At 45.6% G+C, this 18,162-nt stretch overlaps 1 protein-coding gene across 4 annotated transcripts in view; it reads left to right on the top strand.

Moving 5' to 3' along the window:
• Positions 1–18,105, top strand: part of AFAP1L1 (actin filament associated protein 1 like 1) — a 60,153-nt gene extending 42,048 nt beyond the window's left edge. For all 4 annotated transcript variants that reach the window (XM_077895955.1, XM_077895953.1, XM_077895952.1 and 1 more), the window contains 10 exons: positions 591–684; positions 926–1,078; positions 2,259–2,470; positions 4,353–4,498; positions 5,092–5,164; positions 6,440–6,551; positions 10,357–10,521; positions 12,745–12,923; positions 14,891–15,019; positions 17,146–18,105. In XM_077895955.1, coding sequence (XP_077752081.1) covers positions 591–684; positions 926–1,078; positions 2,259–2,470; positions 4,353–4,498; positions 5,092–5,164; positions 6,440–6,551; positions 10,357–10,521; positions 12,745–12,923; positions 14,891–15,019; positions 17,146–17,169 — 1,287 coding nt within the window. In that variant the 3' untranslated portion in view covers positions 17,170–18,105. The remainder of the gene's footprint in view (positions 1–590; positions 685–925; positions 1,079–2,258; positions 2,471–4,352; positions 4,499–5,091; positions 5,165–6,439; positions 6,552–10,356; positions 10,522–12,744; positions 12,924–14,890; positions 15,020–17,145) is intronic.
• The last annotated feature ends 57 nt before the right edge of the window (positions 18,106–18,162 follow it).

The raw sequence follows: 18,162 nt of genomic DNA, 5'->3' as shown, positions 1-18,162 counted from the left end.
TAAAGTTGCTGCCATGGGGCGTGTGTGCATGTCTTTACCACCCTCTTACCTGAGTCAGGACCATAACGACCCCTCTCTTGTCACCACTCATGTTTCCTGGTCACTAAGTCCTGTCGTAACTATTTTGAACATGCCTACTCAACCCTTTTCCTACATCCTGTCATCTTAGCTCCTCCTTTACCACGTGTCACCTTGCCGAAAATGACTCTCTCTCGTGTGGCTCTTTTGCTTATAGTCTATCCCCACAAAACCACCGGAGGTCACTTCCTAAACCAGTTGTATTACATTAATATCCCACTTAAGTACCTTCCCAAACCCTGTCACATACTGAATGTGGACAATCCTAGGAATTTATTGCCATGTGTTATATACAATGAGTCGCCTGGCTCACCAAGATGACGAGAGATTCCAAGACACAACTGTCCTAAGTCAGCATGTCTCCCCATACCTGGTATAGTGTCAGGCACAGGAGAGGTGCTGACAAATATCAGTTAGGTGATCATCATGTGCAGAGGCTGGGAGGGTTGAACCAACAAAAGGGGACTTCTGAGTGTGCCCGCTGACACGGGGCTGTCTGTGTCCCTCCCCAGAGACTGTCCCAGGAGAAGCAGACCTCAGACTCGGACAGCCTGGGCATGGGTGACAGCTGTTCTACTCTAGGCCGCCGGGAGGCCTGCGACCACGGTAGGAGCCTCTGGGGGCTCAGGCCAGAGAATGCCAGAGCTGGGAGGGGACTTGCACCAGCACACGGTGGAGAACGGGTCCTGACTGCTCTGGGGATCTGGGGAAGGTCACCCGGCCTGTCCACACTGCAGTGGCAGCCAGGCCCCGTGTGCAGGCTGAAAGGGCAGTGGGGAAGGCTGGGGTGGGTGGATCTGGGGCTTGGGGCTCCCTCCCTTCAGGTAACCCATCTCCATGGCAACAGGCAAAGGGAAGAAGAGCAGCTTGGCAGAGCTGAAGGGTTCAGTGAGCAGGGCCGCAGGCCGCAAGATCACCCGCATCATCAGCTTCTCCAAGAAGAAGCCGCTGGCTGATGACCTGCAAACATCCTGCCCCGATGAGGAGGTTCCATGCTGCGGTGGGTCCTGGGGAGGAGGATAATCAGACCCTGCAGCTGTGGGTGCTGGGCTAAGCCAGAAAACCCTCTAGGCCTCCCTCGCTTGCTTCCAGGGCAGAGGAGAGAATTGCACCCAACCCGCACTCCGTCAACAGTCCACGCCTTTCCATCACTTCTCTCCTGTGAGGCCCTGACACTCAGGAAAAGCCACCTGACTCCCTATCTCTGTTTCCCTGTGACCTCAGCTCCCATCACTGCCCGTCTGTGGACCTCAGTTTCCTCCTCTAGGATGGGAGGAGATTATCTTATTTCCTCTCAGCCCATAACATGCCAGATGTGTTAAGTTACAACTCAGTCTTACAAAGCAATTTCTTGGACAAAAATATTTAAGTACTTATAAAGGCATTCAGTGTGAGTTAAACGTGGTTATAAATGCCCTCAGTGTGAGTTTAACACGGTTTGGAAGGGAAGACATTTTATTCTGTTCTTGTTAACGCAGTGTCCTGGATGTATCCTGGAATCCAAAAGAAAATTCTGTATTTTGGATATGCAGTAATACTCCATTAAACCTCAAAAAAACATTATAAAATCACATGGCTATTAAGAATTATTTTGTAACCAGTGAATCGGGGCATGTTATGGGAGAAAAAAATCATTTGAGTCTAACATGTTAAGAGTGAAAAAAAAAAAAAAAGAGTGATTTCTAAACCCGTTGGTCATCAGCCTGTGCCCTGCTCATTTTAGAACTTTCTCTTGGGTAGATACTTTTATTCCCACCTGCTGCCACCAGGTGTCAGCATCACCCATTATTTTCTGTCTCACTAATGGTTCTGGTATTTGGGGAGGAGGAAAGGCAAAAGGGATGGTTGTCCTTTATTCACCTATGCCGTGTTCCCTGGCCCTTTTCACCGAGCTGGGTTTGGTACGAGGGCTGTGTAGCAGTACAAGAATGTGATTATCTGTCCCCATTTCAGACAGGGAAATGAAACTCAGGGAGCAGAGGGGGCCAAAGGTCACAGGACGGCCCAGAGAGCATGAGCTGATCTGGGACCCACAAGGCCTTTTTCCAGCTAGAGAATGAGGGTTGTCCGGGTGCTTTGCCCCCAGGGTGTAGACAGACCCATGCAGACCCACAGCTCCCACCTGGGGCTTCCCCAGGGCCGGCTGTCAGGGGGTCATACCACCCGTCTCCCCCCCTCAGGCTATCTGAACGTGCTGGTGAACCAAGGCTGGAAGGAGCGCTGGTGCCGCCTGAAATGCAACACTCTGTATTTCCACAAGGATCACACGGACCTGCGGACCCATGTGAATGCCATTGCTCTCCGTGGCTGTGAGGTGGCCCCGGGCTTTGGGCCCAGACATCCATTTGCCTTCAGGATCCTGCGCAACAGGCAGGAGGTTGCCATCCTGGAGGTGAGAGGAGAAAATCCAGGTGGTTCTTGGTGGTGGCAGCTGAGAGAAGTTTGGGCTTGGATATGGGCTTTTGTCTTGGGGGCCTTGCTGCTGACGTTGCACAGCCCAAGGACAAAGTAAGCCCACCTGCTGCCACGTGACCACAAAGGCCTGCCAATTAAAATACAGGGCACCCCCTTAAATTTGAATTTCAGATAAACAGCAATGTTTTGTTTTGTTTTAAAGATTTTATTTATTTATTCATGAGAGACACAAAGAGAGAGGCAGAGACACAGGCAGAGGGAGAAGCAGGCTCCCCGTGGGGAGAGTGATGCGGGACTCGATCCCGGGACCCGGGGATCATGACCTGAGCCAAAGGCAGACGCTCAACCACTGAGCCACCCAGACGTCCCAACAATGATTTTAATGTAAGGATATCCCGAGCACTATTTAGGATATACCTAGACTGAAGAAGTATTCGTTGTTTATCTGAAAGTCGAATTTAACAGGGCATTCTGCATTTTTATTTGCTAAATCTGGCGACCCTAGAACCAAGGTTTGTTTATTCTCCCCTATATTAAAATCCCAAGCCTGAGAGGCATCTCGTCTGATCTATCCCGAATCTGATTCTGGAATCCCCTCTAAAAGCTTCTCACCAGTGTCCGGCCACCTCAGGTAAACCACTGCCCTTCAAGGCAGCCTGCCCCTCCCTCCGGCAGCTACATTTTTAGAAAGGTGTTCTCCACACTGAGTTGAAATCTTCAAGCTTCATGAAGCCAGTAACCGTGCCTGTTCTGCATACTTTTGGTTTCTCCAGAACCCAGCATGATGCCCAGCACATACTGAGGGCTCAGTTACTATTTGTTGAACAAATGGCTGAATGAGAATGTTTTTCATGGTCGTTCCTACCCTGTGGCACTCACCCTCCTCCCGGAGGTCCTGCACTATGGGTGGAATCTCTCTTCTATATGTCATTTGTATGGCTTTTTAGAATTGAAAATGCAAACACTGGAGGAAAAGTAAGAGAACATTACAAACAAGGAAACTGAGGCCAGGGTTGCCAGGTGCCTTGTCCAAGACTCCAAAGGGGTCAGTGGCCTGTTGGTCTGATCCAAGAACGAAAACCCAGCCTCTTGATCTTGTTTGCTTTGCCGAGTACCCACTGCCTCACCCACTTCTTAAATCTCGAGAAATATTGTCTCTGTCACTCGTTTTTGTTTGTTTGTTTGTTTGTTTGTTTGTTTGTTTGTTTGTTTGTTTTTTTGGTAGGTTGGGATAGGTCTCTTACTTTTCTTAAATTAGACACAGAACTTTCCGGCAAGAAGTGTTCATCCTTTGGTCAAGTTTAGCATTTGTGTGTTCAGTTGATGTTATAAGAATGCTCTTTAAATGAGAACTAGCAGAGCTGTGGGTTTAGTTAACCAGTAACTTGTTGGCAGTTTTCCTGCTTGCAGTTCTACAAATAATTGGCAGTTATAAGAAAAAATTTTTTTTGATTTTTTGATTGCATGAGAAATAGTCTCCTCCAGTAATAAGTAAATATGTAAAAAAAAAAAAAAATTTCAGGGAACACCCAAATGCTGTTTTCACATCTAACTGGTCATAAAGGTTCTGAGGACAGTGAGTGTGTGTGTATCTTAGAGAGATGGTCAGGGAGGGCTTCCCCAAGGAGGAGGCATTAAGACTGAAACCTGGATAAAGAAAAGGTGGAAAAAAAGAAAGAAAAGGTGGAAGCCACTTGGAGTTCTGGATGTGTGTTGCAGTCCTGTTCCTCTTGGATCCCTAAGTATTGGGTACATAGCAGGTACTGTGCACAAATATGGGTTCGGCGAAAGTGAACAGGTAGCCTGAGCCCCTAACAAACCAAAGTGAACTCATCAGCCCGTTGCCTCCTCTCCCTCAGGCAAACTGCTCAGAGGACATGGGCCGCTGGCTTGGGCTGTTGCTGGTGGAGATGGGCTCCAGAGTCACTCCCGAGGCGCTGCACTATGACTACGTGGACGTGGAGACCTTGACCAGCATTGTCAGTGCGGGGCGCAACTCCTTCCTGTAAGGGGCCCACACCCCACAGCCCCCCTGCAGCCTCCCAGAACCTCTGAGTCTGGCATGGGCACTGGGAGGGAAGAGAGGAAGATCTGGGGAGGACTCTGTTTCTTTGGGAAGTCAGGGTGGGTGCCTTCCTCCTCCAATAGGCAGGAGCGAGCTGGCTAAGGGAGGTAGCCCACAGGTCAGGGGAAGCTGTGGATGCAATGAGCAGAAGAGAAGAAACCCTTCTGCATGGTGACCTGGGCTCAGCTCTTAGGCCACGGAACCTCAGGTTCTCGCACCCTTGGCCATCAGGGCTGGTACATGCATTGGAAGAGCCGGCCAGCGGCTTGGGGTGGTTGCCTGCCTCTTGGATCCTCTGTGTTCACTTAGAGAATGGAGGGGATGAATTACTCACCTCTCAGTTGCTTGTGAGAATCTCATGGGTCACCACCTCTGAGACCATTAACACAGCAATGGCCCAGCACTGCCTAGCTTGGTTGTGTTACTAACCTTCTAACATCCATCACAGAATCAAATAAGAGTGGATAGAAAAGCACTATAAGCCAGAAAATGTCTTCATCATTGCCATCGTCATGACGCCTTCTATTTTCTAGATATGCAAGATCCTGCCAGGATCAATGGCCTGAGCCCCGTGTCTACGATGATGTTCCTTATGAAAAGATACAGGTGCGGTCCCTGTGGCAAAGGCCATGGATTACCTCTTATTCTCTGTCACTACTCCAATTTTCCCATACCTCAGAGAGTCTAGAAAAGGGAGTCTTAGAGGTGAGAGCTCAGTGTCATCCAGCACTGTCCAAGGCAGGGGTCCTGGCGTGCAGACATGTCTGCTCTCCTTGGCAGCTTGATACCCTCTAAGACTCCTTTTTCTAGACTCTCATCTCTAGACTCCCATCCTTCCTCTGCTTATATGGTTTTTCTTCAGATTCAGATGAACCAGTGGATGCAGCTCAAGATCTTTCTCGAGATCTCAGTTGCAGAGATTAGCTGCAAGACAGCTTAGTACCTAACGGCATGAACTTTGGACTCAGGGCTGAATCTGGGTTAGCTTGGGCTTCACTTCAGATGAATATTATAAAACCTACTCAATTGGATCATTGCAAGAACTAAATGAAATAATATATGGAAAAATAATATATGGAAAAAATTAAAATTAAAAAATAAAAGAAATACTATATGGAAAGAGCTTAGCAGCACCTAAACACTGGAATGTTTCACATGCAGTAAATAGTACTATTGCTATCAATATCATTATTATATTATAATCATATTCCATTCATGGTTCCCTGAGCTCTGAGCGGATTCTGAGTGCACTCTTCATGCACAAACGTAAAGTGCCTGGGTGGCACAGGGGCACCTGGGTGGCTCAGTCAGTTAAGCATCTGCCTTTGGCTCAGGTTATGATCTCAGGTCCTAGGATCGAGCCCCTCGTTGGGCTCCCTGCTCAGTAAAGAGTCTGCTTCTCCCTCTCCTTCCCTCTCTCTCAAATAAATAAATAATTTTTTAAAAAATAGATAGCCATATTATTATGTAACTTCCACCATTGGCTGACATCATCCACGACTTTTTATCTTAACTGGGAATGCTTATATTTAGCAATTGCAGAAATTTTGGAGGATACTTCCAAATGATTTGAAGACAGAAATATCTATGATATATCAAATATGGTCACCCACAGCCCTCGAGACTTCCAAATTCTCCTCTCAACAGATATTCCAGTTTAGGGGTTCCTTCTGCAGCCCATGACAGGAAGGTATGAGGATCAAAGGATATACGCTAGTAGAAGTAGTCTGTAAATTGTTGAGTGTGGCCCCAGTTTAAAAATGTAAGGCCAAGATACCAGAGGTCCTGCAATGCTCACCAACCACGCTTGGACCAAATACACCCCTGCATGGAGGGCTCTGAGCCTACCTGAGCTTTACCTTCTTTCTCCATTTTCCGCAGGACGAGGAGCCCAAGCGACCTGCTGGGGCCCAGGTAAAACGCCATGCCTCCTCCTGCAGTGAGAAGTCCCATCGAGTGGATCCACAGGTCAAAGTCAAGCGCCATGCCTCCAGTGAGTTCTGGATGGGAGCGAGGGAGGGAAAGAAACGACTGACTGGGGGGATCTCAGATCTGATTCCTTCAGGCATTGGGCAAATAAATTAATGAATGAAGGGAGATGTAAGAAAATACTCTACCATAAGAAAAAGGACAGCACGAGCCAGGGGTAAGGGGCAGCTAGCATGTGACCTCAGAGGGAAAACGAAAGGGAATGGGGTTATAGGGGAAGACTGTAAGAACCAGGTGTGCTGGGATCCTTGGGTGGCGCAGCGGTTTGGCGCCTGCCTTTGGCCCAGGGTGCAATCCTGGAGACCCAGGATCGAATCCCACGTCGGGCTCCCTGCATGGAGCCTGCTTCTCCCTCTGCCTATGTCTCTGCCCCTCTCTCTCTCTGTGTGTGTGACTATCATAAATAAATTTAAAAAAAAAAAAAGAAAAAAGGAACCAGGCATGCTCAGGCTCCACTTATAGGGCCAGCCACTACACAGCTTCAGCCCATGGCTCCCATGCAACAGGGCCAGCCCAGGTTTGCAGGTTATTTGACACCAGAAATCTTTATATGAAGATTTATATATGAAACCTACTTACTTTTTAATAATAGTGACTGATTTTCAAAAATTTTAACACTAAAGAAGGCCAAATATGTTTTTATGCTGCAGTGTGGCATATATATGTATACACATATGTTCACATATAAAATTCATCCTCACATTGTGTCTGTTCCAAAGGCTAAAAATATTTATAATTTCTTTTTTTTTTTTTAAATATTTATAATTTCTGATCTGCGGTAGAACGTGGAGAAATGAAGCCCTCCAAATACCCTTGAGGCAGCTGCCGTGAAAGGCTCCGCTCACTCCTGTGTCCCAGCCTGAGCTCTCCCTAGCACCCCATGGGAGCTCAGTGAGTTGCCTGATTGCCACACTGCACAATAAAGGCTAAGCAGGCCAGACTCTGGTAAATTCTGTTTGATTTCCAACACTAATCTCTGCTCTGATGTGATTCATGAGCCAGCCAGCTTCCAGTAGGACAGCATATTCCAAGAATCTTCCAGTTATTGCTTTACAGTTCTTCCCCCTGCCCCTGAACAAAGTCAAGTTCAGTTCCTTGCTTTTTGAAGATTTATGTTTAAAATACTTTTCTTTATTAGATCCCTACTTCATTAATGTAGATGATCTCTTCTGAGGGTCAGGAGACCTGTATTCCGTTCCCCCACTTGACCCTTAAATTGCTCAGTAACTTTGAAAAGGGCCCTTCCCCTCCCTGGGTCTGAGTTTTCCCACTGAACAGTCAGGGGGTTGTTGTATAACATTCCTTACACTACTTTTGTCAGCACTGGAAATACGGGCCTTTACGGGATGCCCGTTTTCAAATGGAAAAGTAGGGGCACCTGGGTGGCTCGGTCGGTTAAGCGTCTGACTCTTGATTTCGGGTCAGGTCATAATCCCAGGATCATGAGATCAAGCCCCCACGTTGGGCTCTGTGCTGAGTGTGAAGCCTGCTTAGGATTCCCTCTCTCCCTCTGCCCCTCCCAACTACGCTCATGCTCACTCTCTCATCTGCTCTGTCTAAAAAAAGAATTAAAAAATAAAAATAAAATGGAAAAACAAACTGAAATAAGTATGTAAGATTAAAGAAATCGGAAAACATTCAAAACCACCACAACAAAAATAACAAAACACAGATTCTTTCTTCAAATTAAATGTTATATTGAAGTATAGTTTATAAGAGATATAAAAGCGGTGCTGCTCTGGCTGGAGCTAGGAGATCCACTGGTCCCCTGCATTAGCCTGTCAGCAGTCACTGTGAAATCACAGGGCTCTTTGCAGGGCAGTTGGAAACCACAGATCTAGCCCAACAGTGTGTCTCAGATGAAAGCACCGAAGAACATTGAAGTGTCTTGCCCAAGATCATGTTTTAGTTGCTGATGACTCTGTAATGAATTACTCAAAATGTAATAGCTCAAAAAGTAAAGATGTGTTAAGTCACAGTTTCTGTGGGTCAGGAATCCCGGAGCAAATTAATTATTAGTAGTTCTGGCTTGGGGTCTCTTGAAAGGTTGCTAAATCTATTTCATTTTATTCTCTATTTGTGTCCTTCCAACTCTGGAGGTGTTGAAGTACTATGTATTTTATAAAATATTGAGGATAACAGATGGTGTTTGGGTTTTTTTTTTTTCGAAGATTTTATTTATTTATTCATGAGAGACATAGAGAGAGAGGCAAAGACACAGGCAGAGGGAGAAGCAGGCTCCGTGTAGGGAGCCCGACGTGGGACTCGATCCCAGATCTCCAGGATCAGGCCCTGGGCTGAAGGCAGCGCTAAACCACTAAACCACCTAGGCTGCCTGGTGTTTGGGGTTTTTAAGGTCCTTATTGGCTACAATATAACACTGACAACACTTTTCTGGTCTACCGTTTTATTTTCAGTTTGCCTGCCTAAGTCTTCGAGAAAAATCCCCCTAGGATACCATTGTGTATCTGGGACATTGGGGGAAGTATAAGTCCCCTTCTCTTTCCTCCATGCTTTATTTATGATCAGGCTTGAACTACAGTGTTGTTGTGACAAGAACTGGTTGTTCATGTGTCACCGGGTAGCCACTGTGATCTCTACAAGAGCTATAGAGACAAACCCCCAATTATCAGTAAGCCAAGGGAATCACCCCAAACTCCACACCCTACCAACCAACTTAAAAGGGCTGTTGAGTGAATGTCTGAAACTAAAATAAGTAAATAAAAATTTCCCTGAGACATCAGACTGTGGCATTGCCCCAGCGAGAACAGTAATGCATGGCACAGAGCCTGGAGTTAGACACATATGAGCTCAAACTGGGCTCTGCCTTCATTAGCAGTGAGACCAACCTCCCTGTGCCTCTGTTCCCCCAACAACAAAACAGAGCTAATAATAGTAAGTATTTATGAAGATTAAATGGAAATGAATGTAAATGGCCTAGTGTATAGTAAATGCTCAATCAATTTTTGCCAATTATTGTTATTGTCCACCATAATGTAGAGCCTGCAACAGATTCCTGGGCCCCTCTCTCTCCCCCCACCCATTTTCCAGGAATAAAACAGGCAATGCCTGACTTTAGTCCAAGGTCTTGATTCTCTGTGGCTCTGGGTTGGATGTCCCTGTCTACTTGTCTTATATATACCTGAGAGTTGACTGCAAAATGCCCTTTTAAAACTAAAGTGTGGGGGTGCCTGGGTGGCTCAGTCGGTTAAGCATCTGCCTTTGACTCATGTCATGATCTTGGAGTCCTGGGATTGAGCCGCAGGTAGGGCTCCCTGCCCAACAGGGCGTCTACTTCTCTTTCTCCCTCTCCCTCTGTGTGCTTGCTTGCTTGCTCTGTCTCAGATAAATAAATCTTTTTAAAAAATTTAAAGTGTGCTATACACCACAAAATTTACTTTATATCATTATCTGACGTTTACTAAGCACTTCCACTAGATACTATACCGAGTATTTTCCATGAATTTAAAACTTACCACAATGCTAAGAGGTAAATTTGATCAATGTCCATATTTACAAATGAGGAAACTAAGCCCTAGAGGGAAGCACAGAAACACCTCTATTCACTCCTGCCTGATATCACACAACTAGTAAAGGGCAAAAGAGAACACAAGCCTTGGTCTGCCTCATTCCAAAGCCCTTGTTCCTAGCCCCTGTGCTCTGCTGCCTCCTTTCTGCTCCTGTTTTCTTGAGGGAGTCACACGCTAAAGATATAGATCTAAATATTCCCATTTTATAGATGGAGAAGTTGAGGCTGAGAAAGATGCTAAGGCCACCCAAGTACCTTTGCCTGCCTTATATCTCTGCAGGCGCCAATCAGTACAAGTACGGTAAGAACCGAGCTGAGGAAGATGCCCGAAGGTACCTGGTTGAAAAAGAAAGGCTGGAAAAAGAGAAGGAGACAATCCGGACGGAGCTGATGGCCCTAAGGCAGGAGAAGAGGGAGCTGAAGGAAGCCATTCGGAACAACCCAGGTACTATGTGGGTGTGTCCTGGGGGAGGGGGGGCAGCAGGGGGCAGGCCCAGCCTTGACACCTCCCATGGCAGAGGTCACCTGGTTATCCAGGACAGGTGCGCTTCTCCTCCTCTTCTTCCTTAACATCATCATCATCATCCTTCCTAATAAAAGTGCCATCAATTCAATAACTGCTTTTAGGTAAGGGGATGAAAAAGCATCACAAAAATGTGTACACTTAATGTAGTAAAATTCAAGCTGATTTTAGAAAAGTTAAAATGTGGGAAACAGAGTGTGCCTTAGAATCAAGGAAATAAGAGGTATCATTTTGAACCTCACATTAAGTCACTCATTCGCAGAAGTGCTCAGTACCCAACTGTGTGAGACACTGGTCCTGGTGCTAGGAATAATGGAGATCGTCCCAGGATCCTCTTCAGAAATCCAGAGGCAGGACCCCTGCAGGCCCAGCCTGCTCTGGGCTCTCTGCCCCCCATTTTCTGCTGTTTCCTTTGAACTCTCTCTACAGCTGTGGCTTGGCATATTTTTAGCCTGAGCTGTGCACACATGCTTGAGGGAACAGAGGCCTTGTCTTTTATCCTGCTCAATTTCTTTCTATAGCACATCACTTTGTAACATTTATTTATAATGTTTATCATTTTTATTTATTGTTATTTCTTTCTCATACACACACACACACACACACAAACATGAGAACCATAAGGGCAAGGATCTTTGCCTGTTTTTTTTTCACTTATAAATCTCAAGGACCCAGACCAGCACCTGGTACATAGTAAGCACTAAGTACTCAATAAGTATTTACTGAATAGATGAATGAATGAATGAATGAATGAATGAATGAATGAATGAATGAATGAAAGAAAAAGAAAGAAAGAAAGAAAGAAAGGGAAAGAAAGAGAAAGGGATCCCTGGGTGGCACAGCGGTTTGGCGCCTGCCTTTGGCCCAGAGCGCGATCCTGGAGACCCGGGATCGAATCCCACGTCGGGCTCCCGGTGCATGGAGCCTGCTTCTCCCTCTGCCTGTGTCTCTGCCTCTCTCTCTCTCTCTGTGTGTGTGACTATCATAAATAAATAAAATTAAAAAAAAAAAAAGAAAGAAAGAGAAAGAAAGAAACTTTTAAAACTGATTAAGACCCAACACAGCTCTTGGCACAGAAAAGATGCTAATACAGGTTTATTAGTTGACTGAGTAAGCAGCAAAATCCCAGTAGGAACCCATGGTTAATGTAAAGCCATATACTATAACTCAGTTACAAGTAAGAGAAACCAAAGTCAAGCTGGCTTAGAGATGAAAGGAAGGGTGCCTGGGTGACTCAGCTGGTTCAGTGTTGGACCCTTGACCTTGGTTTGTGATTTCAGGGTCATTAGATTAAGCCCAGCATTGGGCTTTGCACACACAGTGGGGAGTCTGCTTCTCTCCCTTGCCCCTCCCCTTGTGCTCACTCTCTCTAAAATAAATACATCTTTTTTAAAAAATCCAAAAAAAATTTTTAAAGAAATGTAAAGAAACATGTAGGGGTGCCTGGCTTGCTCAATTGGTAGAGCATATGACTCTTGACCAGGATCATAAGTTCAAGCCCCATATTAAGCTTAGAGCTAACTTAAAAGGAAAAAAAATTAATTGGAAAGCTGAGTGATCAAGTGTAGCAAGGTCCAGGGATTTAAATGATGTCATCACAAAGTATATTTCTCTAATTCTGGCTACTGCCTTCCTCAATGTTGGTTTCATTCTGTGCCCTTCATGGTGTTATAATGGCTGCACAGCCCTGGTCCTCACCTAGTCCTCAGCTGCTCCAGCAGAGAAAACTTCTCTTCCCAGTGGACTCTACAAAAGCCTCAGAATTCACTCTGATTGGACCAACTCTAAACCAACCACTGTGAAAATGGAGATATGATTATGGGCCAGGTTTAAATTATGTGCCAACCCCTTGAACAAAAATTGAGGTCAGTTCCATCCAACTTATAGGAAAGGGGAGGAGAAAGGTGGTTTCCCTGAGGAAAATCAGGATTCTATATCCAGAAGGTAGGGAAATGAGTCCAGGGCTGGTAAAAACCATACAACCCAGCATGAAGCTGGAACTTTAGATCCAAAATCCATCTCTTAATCCTGACAAAGGGCTGGAAAAGCCCTCTGGAAAGGACAGACTAGAACCTGAGGTCCTGCCAAACCCCCTGATGCTTCAAGCCAGGCTCGGCTGTTTCTCATCGATGTCTCTGGATACAGGAGCCAAGTTAAAGGTTCTGGAGGAAGCCGTGGCCTCCCTGGAAGCTCAGTGTCGGGCCAAGGAGGAGCGCCGGATTGACCTGGAGCTGCGGCTGGTGGCTGTGAAGGAGCGCTTGCAGCATTCCCTGGCTGGGGGCCCGGCCCTGGGGCTTTCCGTGAGCAGCAAGAACAAGAGTGGGGTGAGTCCATGCCCTTCTGTGCCAGGGGCACCTGCTTCTTAATCCCCTCACTTGCTGTCAAGCTTCATGATCATCCTTTGAGGGTAGGAGTTATGCTCATTTATAGATGACCAAACAGACACCCAGAGAGGAGAGGGAACATACTGAAAGAGTCTCCCAAAGAGGACAGGGCACCACTAGGAAGGGGACTCTCTGGCCTATGTTGTCTCCTCTGCAGCCCTACCATTTGACTTTTTATCCTGAACCCGAAGTAGCCTTCAGGTTATTGATAATTTTAACTACGATATGTTGAGTAAGAATAACATGTTTGAACAACCACCATAGGTCCGTATAGCATTTTAACCTCTATTATCTCATATGATCTTCATGGCAATGGTGGGAGATAGTGCTAGGTGTATTCAAGCTACTAGATGAACAAGGAAACAGAGGTCAGACATGTTAAATGACTTACTCAAATTTACTCAGTTAAGTGGGAGACAGGATTTGCAATCCAGGAAGTCTGACTCCAGATCCCAGCATTAGCCACAGTACACGTGTCCCCCGTCTTAGAGTCCCGGGTGTATCAGGCTATCCGCAGGCCTTTGCATCCAATGCTCCAAGCAACCCCGTAAGGTAGATACTCTACCCGGAATGAGACCTCCTCAAGGAAAACCTAGCTGACCTCTGTCTCCATCTGAGAGTCTCAACCTCAGCACTACTGACATTTGGGGCCTATAATTCTTTTTATAGGGGACTACCTTGTGTACTGTAGGAGGAGGTTTAGCAGCATTCCTAGCCTCTACCTACTAGACGCCAGTAACTCCATACCCAGTTGACAACTAGAAATGTCTCCAGAAATTGCCAAATGTCCCCTGGAAGGGCTCCCATTTGTGAACCACTGGTCTAAACAACCAAGAGTCCCACGTGTTATTCTTTCTCATAGCACTTAGGCACAATTTGTGTATACATGTGTATATGGACATATGTGTGTGTGTATGTATCCTTACTTGTCTGATGTCTGTCTCGCCCACTGGGTTGTATTTTTATTAAAAATTGGATTTTGTTTTATCATTACAGCCTTAGTTAGCCCTTTAACAGAGTCTGAAAAATAGGAGTGCAATAAATGTTTATTGAAAGAATAAAAGTTATGCCTGCCTTCAGACAAGGACATGGACACTCAGATGAAATAACTTGTCTGATACGTTTGGGTTGTCACTGGGAACTGTATTCTTAGTGTTGTAGTCGGGAGCCAAGCTGCCTGGTCAAACCACACCCTGCTTCTCTGAAGCCAGGCTGTTTCTTCTGCCCCAGGGCATCCTCTCCAAGGGGCTTTCCAATCTCATTTACAGATGAAGAGCTTAAAGGACAAACTCACAGAGGGCTGGAGGAGGAGCTAGAAGTGGTTCACTCATCCCAGCTGCTTCCTCCCACCAGTATGCCCTGAAATTCACATTCCAGAGAGCTTTTCCCACTTTGTGATCCTTTCTGATGGAAATAAAGAGAAGTCTTCTCTAAATTCCCTGCAGGCTTAGCTGTTAATATGCCACACAAAAGGAACGACATCCAGTAATGTACTAAGCAGCTATCTGGAAAAGTTAAGGGGTGAGGGCGTTGTAGAGGAGAAGGAATATAGGGGAGAGGTTAAGAATGTGCTGTGGGGTTTGAATTCCAGCTCTCCCACTCACCAGATGTGTGACCCTGAGCAGTGGCTTGATCTTCCCATTTTCCTCATCTGTAAAATAGGATGACTAATAATAGTACCTACTTTATAGGGTTGGAAAAGCTAAATGAGCTAATCCACCAAAAGCCTGGTGCATAGAGAGGGTTTGGTAATTTTAGACGTCATTACCTTTATTCCAAGACCCTCAAGGGTCTTCCTCCCCTTGCCATTTGGTGCTGGCATATATGCACAATGCCTTCTAATTTGCATTTTTTTGGAGGGCAAGCCAGCATTAGACCTCACCTTTGTAACTATTTCTCATCAACAGGAAACTGCAAGTAAGCCCCAGAACAATGCCGCAGAGCAGCCTCTCCCTGTCAACTGTATTTCTGAGCTGAGGAAGAGAAGCCCATCCATCGTAACCTCCAACCAAGGAAGGGTGCTACAGAAAGCCAAGGTACAGCAATAGCTCAGTGAATTAAAATTCAGAGACCTGGCAGCCTCCTTTCTGTGGAACCTCAACAAGAACCCAAAAACCAGCTGGTGAGAAAGGCAGAGAATTGAATTGCCAACACATCCACACAGTAAAACTCACGAAGTTTGGTCAGAAAAGGTCCTCAATCTCATTCAGAACATATTTACTCATTCTTAACATACAGTTCTAACAAACTCAGTTTTCTGGATCCTGAGCCTACGGTGGATTTGGTACAGGAAAGGCCCTGTTTCATAGATGAGGAAACTGAAGATCAGAGAATGATGGGACCTGCCCAAGATTATGCAGGGTGTCAAGCACTGGGATGCAAAGGCGCCTCTTCCAATTCTAAGTCCTGGGCTCACTCCATGATCCTGGCCCACAGTCTAATCCTGGGGCCAGCTGTCTTCCAGAACTTTTGGGATTTTAGAAAGGTAATATGGTACATATACTGTATATGATGAAAAACCCCAACGAGTTCTCAGAAGTACCCTGAAACCAACCATGTTAAGAATTCTACAACAAGGCACATGAATATTCACACCATGTGGAATATATAGATCATAAACAGCCTCACATCAATCAGTTCAGGTCAAGTTTTGCCACCAATGGAGTTTGTGCCAAAACACTTGAGAAATATTTTGGTTTCAGGGCTTTCTGGATTTCAGATTTGGGGATAAGAAATTGTTGACTTGAAAAACAAACACCTGAGCATTAGGACATGAGATTAGAGAAATAACCAGCCAGAGGCTAGATCATCTAGACTAGAAATCAGCAGACTTGGTCTGTAAAGGTATATATAGAATTTGTGCACCACAGTTTCTTTCAAAATGACTCAGCTCTGCCAATGTAGTAGGAAAGTAGCCATAGACAACTTACAAATGATGAACATGACTGTGTTCCAATAAAACTTTATTTATGGATGCCAAGATGTGAATTTCATAAAATTTTTACATATCAAGAAAAACTATTCATTTGTTTTCAAACATTTAGAAATGTGAAAACCATTCTCAGTTGATGGATGTTACAAAAATATGCAGTGGGCCAGATATGGCCTATAGGCCAGTGTGCTTCTCTTTAATCCTTGTAGGCCATAGGAAGAACCGTGAATTTTGTTCTAACATAATGGAAAGTCATTGGCATATTTTGAGCAAAAAATCTGTGGATATGAATTACATTTTTAAGACCATTCCGGGGGTGCCTGGGTGGCCCAGTTGGTTAAGCATCCGACTCTTAATTTTGGCTCAGGTTGTGACCTCAGGGTCACAATCTCAGGGTCATGAGATTGAGCCCTGCACTGGGTTCCACACTGAGCAAGGAGCCTATTCAAGATTCTTTCCCTCCCTCTTCCTTCACCCTTCCCCTTGCCCAATCTGGAACAATGTTGAGAACTGATAAGGGGACAAGGGAGACCAGTTTGGAGTCACCTAGATGAGACATGAGAAAGGTGTGGTGGAGGTGATTTGACGTGGCTGGCTTTGGAGGTAGAGGCAAAGGATTGGCTGATGGGGATGTGGAGGATGAGGAAAAGAAAGGAATCAAAGATGACTCCTATGTTATTGCCCTGAGCAGCTGCAGTTTAGGTGGCAAAGACTAGAAGAGCAGGTTGGGAGTGGAGAACCCTCCCAGCAAGAATGTTTGAACCATCCCATTTTACTCTCGTTCACCCTATCACCTCCGCAGCTGGCTGAAAACCCTAGGCATCATTTGTGGGCAAAATGCCATTCACTACTGGCCAGGACTTCAGTGTCCCTCCCAGATGAAGTCCTACATGGCTCCAAGGGTGGGCTGCCTACCTTCACCCTTCCTTACCAAACTGCTTTGACTTCTGTGAGCCTCCTACCTGACCCCATCCCAGCATTAGAGCCAAGCATAGACTGGCCTCAGCTTCCTTCTCTGAGAAAGATATTTGAGCCCCCATAAAAATGAGGCCCAGAGTGGAAAAATGACTTGCCCATGGCTACCAAAGAAGAATGAGATTAGGACCCATGGCTCTTCTAATCTGGCCAGTGGAGATCTTTATGTAATTAGGTCCAGTAGAATGTTTTTTATCCTGCAAATCACACTAGAATATTCAGCAACCTGATTTGTCTTATCTTTCTGGACTTCAGGAATGGGAAATGAAGAAGACCTAGAAAAAGGATGAAGATTTCATTCTGAAGGAAACACAAGATTGTATTGAAAACACTTTTTTTTCACAAGGAGATGCCAGAAGACTGGAAGTAGCCCCCACTCTCCAGAGCAACCAAAAGACCAGCCTTTACTGTCTGCATGATTATAGGGGATATGGGGAGGGAAGAAGTGGAAGGGAAGGGGGAAGTAGAGGGTGTCCTCATAACTTCAGAGGGTGGGAAACGGGGGTGGAGGGAGACAGAAATCTGTGCGGTTGTAAAGGTTTTGTTAAATGTCTTTACCTTCACTTGTGAAGAAGAAATGAAAGCGCACATGAATGAGCCAATCCAAACCATTCTAGCATCCTACTCCCAGACTTTGGGGCAAAGACGACTGTACTGAAGCATTGGTAGGTAGTACAGGACAAAAAGATAAGACTCAATCATCTGATCACACTTGTGCCAACTGGATTCGTACTGGGCATTACTGACAACCCCGGTATGACATAAACAGACCGAAAAATCAATAGATTCTCCCTGCCTGCATAAAGGTGGACAAAAGCTATAGACAACACCCAAATTCTGCTATCATTCCTTATGTGCTCCAGAACTGGGGCAATTTGGCTACTAGAGTCCTGCAGTTGAATTGTTTTCAAATTAGAGAGCTGATACACAGTAAGCAAGGGGAAGTTCAGCAGCAGACTTACTTTCAGCTCACTTTAAGTGACAGTGATAGGAACATGGATTTCTAATGTCCACAGAATGTTGCAGGTACCGTAGGGTGGGGTCATTTGTGGTCAGTCAGTCCTTTACCCATTTCCTATGACACTCAGGCTCTAGGAGCTAGGGCTAGAAATCCAAGTGACATTCTTTAAATCTTTATCCTGATTTTTGTACTTGAAGGCTCTCCAGTCTGCCCTTCCGTATCTGCTGTCAAGTAAAAATATCAGGGACACTCAAGTAACAGTGGCTCTTTTCTGCTGTGAGTGCCTTTGACTAACACCCGATACTTTTATA

Source organism: Canis aureus, chromosome 4 (genome assembly GCF_053574225.1).
Source record: "Canis aureus isolate CA01 chromosome 4, VMU_Caureus_v.1.0, whole genome shotgun sequence".
Lineage (NCBI taxonomy): Eukaryota > Metazoa > Chordata > Mammalia > Carnivora > Canidae > Canis > Canis aureus.
The sequence above is the reverse complement of the archived record's forward strand: the minus strand, read 5'-3'. Positions and strand labels throughout refer to the sequence as shown.